General features: G+C 39.0%; 1 protein-coding gene across 2 annotated transcripts in view; it reads right to left on the bottom strand.

Annotated features, from left to right (window-relative positions):
* Window positions 1–733: 733 nt before the first annotated feature.
* The window catches only part of LOC103611476 (zinc finger protein 131), a 25,583-nt gene continuing 18,818 nt past the window's right edge, over window positions 734–7,498 (bottom strand). For both annotated transcript variants that reach the window (XM_008629002.1, XM_008629011.1), the window contains 2 exons: window positions 4,395–4,525; window positions 734–1,396 (listed from right to left, as the gene is read on the bottom strand). In XM_008629002.1, coding sequence (XP_008627224.1) covers window positions 734–1,396; window positions 4,395–4,525 — 794 coding nt within the window. The remainder of the gene's footprint in view (window positions 1,397–4,394; window positions 4,526–7,498) is intronic.

Below are 7,498 nucleotides of genomic sequence, written 5' to 3'. Positions count from 1 at the left end.
AAGGTGGGGGGAGGAGAAGAGTTCTGAAGGTGTGGTATAATTTTTTCTTCTTCTTTTAGGTCTGTTAATAAACTTCTTTATATTCTTTCAAGTTTGGTGCCTGCTTTGTGTTTCTCCTAATTCTTATCTCACAGAAGGTAAACAGTAATGAGTATCTTGGACCAAACCGCTACAAGGAGCTTTGTGGAAATTTCACCCTTGTCTAAAAGGCACAGTATTTTTGTGCTCTGAGACCTCCAGCAACAATGTTTTTTCCTCAGCCTGAAATTTAGGGACTGCTGTTAGGAAACAGCAAACAAATAGTCTGCCCAGAAAATTCACAGGTACCTGATTATCCACTTACATTAGAACCCACCAGATTTTACTGATTCTTCTGCCACAGACACTCTGCAAATCTATAACAAGTTTGCTTCTATACCAAGAGGAAAAGAGGTAAAGTTACTGTTACATATACCCAGGGATGATGTAAATGATACAAGCTATTCATTATCAAAATCCTCACAAAGCTGTGGTGGTTTCTGTTCCATGGCATTACATGAATGATAAAGTTATTTTTCACATATGAGAGGTTTAGTTGTACATGAAGAAAACTAACTTTGGTCCACTTGTCCAGCTTCCTAAGGACAGAATATTGGAAAGGTGACCACTGACCATTGGTTCAAAAACCAATGTAAAAGCTAGCAAAAATAATTGGGTACTTCATTCCTAAAGCTGCACAGTGTGGTTATTTGTCCTAGTTATCCACCTTTTCATTCTGTGTGTCCACTAATTGTTGAGTTTTTAAGTCTTCAGCTTGTTCATGATCTTCCATATCTGTATCATCTACTTGACTAGTTTCATTTTCTTCTGCTTCTCTTTGATCAACACTTTTGTATTCTACTTGTTCAAGGTTTGTTCCATCTATAAGTTCTGCCTGTACTTCTTCCATCTGTATTCGATTTACATGCCCAACATGTAATTGCTCCACATGAACTTCAGCACCTTGTTCAGTCTGAATGTGTTCAACTTCTAAATAACTAATTTGCACCTGTTCTTGCAGTTCCTCCATCTGTGTGCCTTTCACTTGATTGTCCTGCACGAGATCCTGGTGCATCTGTTCCACAGTTACCTGTGCAGGATCCACTTGTACCTGAATTACTGGTAGGACATGGACTTGCTCCACTTGTTCTATTATTGTCATTGACGTTACTGGTTCCGCTTCCATAGCTTCCACTGGAAGAATCTCTTCTGTCACTATTCGTTCTGAAATATTGTGCATGTCTTTGAGATGCCTTCTCAGCTCACTGCCTTGCATAAACCACAAATCACATAAGGTACAGTGGTTGGGTTTGTCACCAGTGTGTATTACCAAATGATTTTTAAATTGATCCCAGCTGTTAAACATGCTGTTACAAACCTAAAATAAAAGATAGAGTGTGTTAAACAGTGCCAACAGAAATATAACAAAGTATAGTGCCTATTTCAGATCATGGCTTCACATAGTGTAGCTTCTTGCTACTTGGATTAAAAAACCCCACCATGTATGTTAGAAGTAAAAGCTGAAAAGTCAGCTTCAAATGAACAGAAGACCTGGTATTTATTTATTTTTAAGATACAGTGTGCCATTTTGAGTTGTGCATACAGAGGATACCTACAAAATTAATGAGTCAATACAGCATGTAAAAGCTTTCTTATTTTAACTTTATGTGAAATTCACATATAGATTCACACTGCAATAAATGTCTGGTGCTAGAATTTTGAGTGGAAATCTATTTATGTAATAATATCATATGATCAAAGTGCAATTCAAACTGTCCTTTTACTGAAGTTCTAGATGCAATAATGTCCTGGTTATCCTTCCTTCCGTGGGCATACATTTTAGAGGTAGGGAATACAGTATCATACAGTCACCCCAGGACAAATACTAATAGCCTACTTTTACTTATCAGTTTTCATTTGTTCATGGCATTGTATGATTTACCTGGATAGACTAAACTCTCATATTTTGCCATTTCAAAAAAAAAAATTTAAGCAATTTTAGCAGATAAAAATCTCTTAAAACTCCATCTTTTCAAGTCTCTTCCAGCTAAAAGTACTGCTTTGACTGCAGACATACTATTTTCATAAAGCACATGAGCACACTTCCTTCCCTTCAGCTGGCAGTGAGGTAAGTAGCTTGAAAACAATACACAAAGACTGCAGGAATGAATGAGGTGCCAGGGTAGAAGAGAGAGAAGAGTGGGGTAGAGTCAGGTTTGGAGTAAAGAAACAGGGTCAGAGGTCTTTGTCCATGCAAGTGCTCTTGGCTTCAAAAAGAAGTAAAGAACATGCATTTCACTGTTCGAACTTGTCTTAGGCTACAATGGTAAGATGTAACCAAAAGTATGTATTCTATCACCATCTGTTGAAACCAGGTGGGGCAATGTTCTTTATCTCTTCCAGGACACATCCCTGATAACTCTCTCCAGAGGGATATCTTCTGTTAATGGGCCATCTAGCCTCACTGCATGACTCATAAAATTACATCATCCCATTGTGAGATGCTCCATTCCCAGAGGACAAGAGCTAGATAACCACCACTGGACCTTCAGAGGAACACCAGACTCTTCTACAGGATCACCACTTCAACAGAACCACATCCACCACTTCAGGAGGACTGCAGCCACCATTTAATCGGACTGCTACCGCCACCCTGCCCAACAGGGTGTCAGGTTGTATTCTGACTCTGTCAATGTTTCTGTACTACTGTATTTATTTTTAATTTTCCTATTAAATTGTAGTTCTGATTTCGAGTCTCTCACTGGTTTGCTTTCAAACTAGTACAGAACCTCTTCACTGTTGGCAAATAATTTTGAAACAGAATGTTCCATCTCCTCAATTTACAGTAAAAGCACAAAATGATGATGGAGTATCTGACAGGGATTAACTCAAGGAACAGGTCTGTGTAATGGAGCTGAATATCCCCATTTTGCTGTTGAAATCTTAAAACCACATTTGTGATGCTAGTAACATGCTTTTTGTATATGTGTGTCCCCTAGGCTCATGCTTTAGAAAGAAGTTGTACACACAGACTTCTTAAAATACTAACCTTATAGATAAGCACTCAAAATTAATTAGTCATACATATAGATAATGACTATCAGTAATGCCTAAGCACATTATTACTGTTCTTGCCATGTGGAGCCTAATTCAGTACTCAAGGCATTTACTGAAGAGCAGCAAAAGTGCTCATCAAGCAAGTGCAATTTTGTTTTTTCCTTGTTCAATGAGCCAAGATTTTATTTACAGAACACTATTCAGTTCTAAAGAGAAAAAAAAAAATCAAGAAGAATTTATCCAAGAATTCTTGCAGTTGCTGCAGGCTGAAATAACACTAACCCACATTCACAGTTATCTCTTACAGAGAAAGCTACAAACAGTATCTTCAATGAAGCTACCAGGTACAGCTTTGCATTATATAGTAGTTCTCATGTTCAAAACAAACTTATCTTTAAGACAAAGGCATGCTCCCAAGAATTAACTTGTCTAGCATAACAACTAAGCAATGCCACAGCATTGGTGAAACTTCTGATTAAATGATTAAATTAATTTATTCACCTCCTGCAGTATTTGCTGCTTTCTGTGAATAAGATCACTCTTTTTTTTTCGAACAAATAAAGCCAATATCCAACAGTTTTCTTTACTACATGACCCAATTTAACCTCAAACCACAGCAATTCTGTGAACTGAATAAGGTGAGAGCCTTATTTGAGACTGTCACAGCTCTGGGGCAGCAAAATGGCAAATAAAAATGCTACAACCAACCTCAGCTCTCATATTTTCTAGCTTTTCAGAATCAACTTTTAAAAGCTAAGTAATATTCTTCTGAACAGCTTTTCACATGCCACTTGTGTAGTGACCAAGTACCCTAGCTATCCATCTAACAGCATTTATATTTGCTTAAAAGACATTACAGACTGTCATCATAAGTTGAAATGACTTTCCAGCCAGTCAATATATTGGTATTAAGCAGAAAAATAATAAATTAGGAAATAAAATAGTACTTTGTATTTTGGACTTTAGTGAAGCATGCTCACAAGCAGGAAAGGCCTAGGTCTGTGCATCAAGAACCTTGAAAAGGAAGCAGAAAGATCAGTAAGATGCAGATGAACACTTACCTACTCACAAGAATCTCTCTGATTAACTATTATGAAGCTACATATCAGTAATTTCATATTTTAAATGGAACTACTTAAATATAAGAATTTACCCTCATGTCATGGTTGAATGCAACCTTTATAATTTATTTTACTAAAAATAGTTCTTGGAGACAAAAGTCTACCCTTTATGCCTTTCCTTCTCAGTACTCTCACACTCCTTCCCGCAGCACAGGAAGGAGGTGACTAGCCTCAGACTCTGCTACTTCTATTACCCACCTGACATTCATACAGCTTTTTTCTTCCCTTTTTAGCTCCAGCTCCAGACTGACAGGCCGTCAGGTGACATTTGAGTGTACTATTCCTAGCAAAATGCTCATGGCAGTTTGGACATTCAAATGGCTTTTCACCTGTTAAGACAGACACAGGGATTTGTAAGTGTATAAAAACAGCCAGTTTTTTGTCAGCTCTTCCTTTTGTGTAGGTTGATAAATATGCTGTAAAGATGTGGCCAACTGGACTATTCTACAGAAGAAAAAGACATTCTATGTAAATTTTATGTAAATAAAATGGCAAAAACCTAATGTGGAGTCACAACTCTCATTTATAAAAACAAAACAAAATAAACTGAACAAAACAAAATCCACAGACATGATAATGTAACATAATTCCCAGTGTCATTTAAGGTATACTCAGGTTTTTATGAAAGTTAGGCTATTATTCTGATGAAATATCTTAAAGAAATAGGAGCTATTTCTCTCTTTTCACCTGATACAGTTAAAGACTCAACATTAGTATATACAAAGTGACACATTAAAGAAGGAGGTATTTAAATAATACAAAGTTTTATTTTCAAGAACAATGACAGCTTATGCTTGAGAGCCGAAACTAAGCTCCAGAAAAAGAAGTTGTCACAGAATGACCATGAAGTAACAATGCATTGGTATTAAAACAAACCAAGTCCAGAAACTTTAATTCGAAGTAGTATACTGTTACCATCATCAAATAGTAAAGAACAACTGTTGTATCTGTTTATTAATTTCATCATTCACAAATACAATGAAGTTCTAGGGAATTAAAGTACAAAAAATTAGTAACAGTATGTTTCTTCTAAGTCTGATAATTTGTGGAGGTACTGATACCGACATCACTATTGAAACAAACTATTTAATGGACTCCAAAAGAGGCTGAGACATTTCACTGAATAACATAAGAATCTATTCTAGCTTGATTCAGTTTAAAAGCCTACATTTTCAGGGATGTAGTAATTATTGACAACTGAGATGGAAAACAAATAAACCTGTATTTTCAGAAATAAAGACATTCAGCAGCACCTAACTAACTTTTCAAAAGAAATCCACAAGTAGCCTATAATTCTCACTTATACACCTAAAGGCCACAGAAAAACATTAAATGGAGGGAACATTCCCCATAATGGTTATAAAAGGCTACATTTTTGGAAACTTTTGTACAGGTAATGCAGAGTATGCTGAACTCCCATCTGTCTCGCAGATCAAAAATCACAGACATTGCACGAGCAACCAAATACATTGGTGAGCCTAAAGAATACCCCAGGAGGTGATCCCCAGGAGTAAAAAACTGGACAAGGAAGGCAAGAGACTGGCATGGCTGACTGGGGAGCTGCTGGACAAACTAAAGGGAAAGAAGGAAATGCACAGGCAGTGGGAACAAGGACAGCTATCCTGGGAAGAGTATAGAGATGGAGTTTGGTTGTGTAGTGATGGGGTGAGGAAGGCCAAGGTGAAGCTGGAACTGAACCTGGCAAGGGACACAAAGAATAACAGGAAGGGCTTCTACTGGTCTGTCAGCCAGAAAAGGAAGGTCAAAGAAGGTGTTACCCTCTGATAAACAGTGCTGAAAAACTGGTAACAATGGACAAGGAGAAGACTGAGGTACTCTACTTTTTTCCCTCAGTCTTCAATGCCAACCTCTCTTCCCACACCTGTTGAATGGATGGACAGCAGGATGGGGACTGGGGGAGCAAAGTCCCTCCCACTCTATTGAAGATCAGGCTCATGACCAGCTGAGGTACCTGAACGTACATAAGTCTATGGGACATGACCACCTGAGGAACCTGAACATACATAAGTCCATGGGACCTGATAAAATGCATCCCAGAGTCCTGAGGGAATTGGCTGATGTAGTTGCCAAGTCACTCTCTATGATATTTGAAAAGCCGTTGCCAAGCCACTCTCCATGATATTTGAAAAGCAATGGCAGTCAGGTGAAGTCTCAGGTGACTGAAAAAAGGGAAACATTGTCCCCATCTTTAAAAAGTGTAGACAGGAGGACCCTGGGAACCACCGCCCTGTCAGCCTCATCCCTGTGCCTGGGAAGATCATGGAACAGATCCTCCTGGAAGCTCTGCAAAGGCACATGGAGGACAGGGAGGTGATTTGGGACAGCCAGCATGGCTTCATCAAGGGCAAGTCTTGCCTGACCAACCCAGTGGCCTCCTCTGATGGAGTGACTCCATCAGTGGACAAGGGAAGGGCTACAGATGTCCTTTCTGTGGACTTCTATAAAGCCTTTGACATGGAGCCCCACAACATCATTCTCTCTAAATTGGAGAGAGATAGATTAGATGGGTGGACTCTTAGATGGGTAAGAAAGTGGTTGGACGGTCTCATCCAGAGGGTTGTGGTCAATAGCTCCAAGTCCCAATGGACATCAGTGACAAGTGGTGTCCCTCAGGGGTCTGTATTGGGACCAGTGTTATTTAATATCTTCATTAATGACACAGACAAAGGAGTCAAGGGCACCCTCAGCAGGTTTGCAGATGACACAAAGCTGAGTGGTGCAGGTGACACACCTGAAGGACGGGGCCATCCAGAGGGACCTGGATGTTGGGGAAGATGAAACAGGAAAGCCTTATAAATATGATTGCCTGACAAAAGATTTTGGGAAATTGGCGACATCGAAATGAAAGCCACTTTTGAAATACCAAGTCTTAGTTACTGAACAACTGGAAAACAATGGTATGGCCAACTGAAGGTAATCCCCTCTTGATTGAACAATACCCTCTGCTTGCAAGCAGGTCCAAGGGTCAGAGCAGACCCTACTAGCTCAGCAGAAGGGGTCCAAAGAGTAGTTTTTAGAAGTTAAGATGTAACACTCTATGGTAATATAAGAACTCTTATAGGCTGTATGTAAATGCTATAGGATTTGTATCTTGTATTAGATTGGTTAGTGACAATTAGAATATTCAGTACAGAAGATGATTTATTGTATTGTAACCAGGACTTCACCACTCCACTCTACTTACTCCCTTACCCACTTACTCTCTTACTTACCTCCTCTTCGCTTACTCCACCCTTACTCTTACACTTACACTCTTGCTCTCTTGGGCCTGCTCCGAGCTG

This window comes from Corvus brachyrhynchos, unplaced genomic scaffold, assembly GCF_000691975.1.
Source record: "Corvus brachyrhynchos isolate BGI_N302 unplaced genomic scaffold, ASM69197v1 scaffold400, whole genome shotgun sequence".
NCBI lineage: Eukaryota > Metazoa > Chordata > Aves > Passeriformes > Corvidae > Corvus > Corvus brachyrhynchos.
The sequence above is the reverse complement of the archived record's forward strand: the minus strand, read 5'-3'. Positions and strand labels throughout refer to the sequence as shown.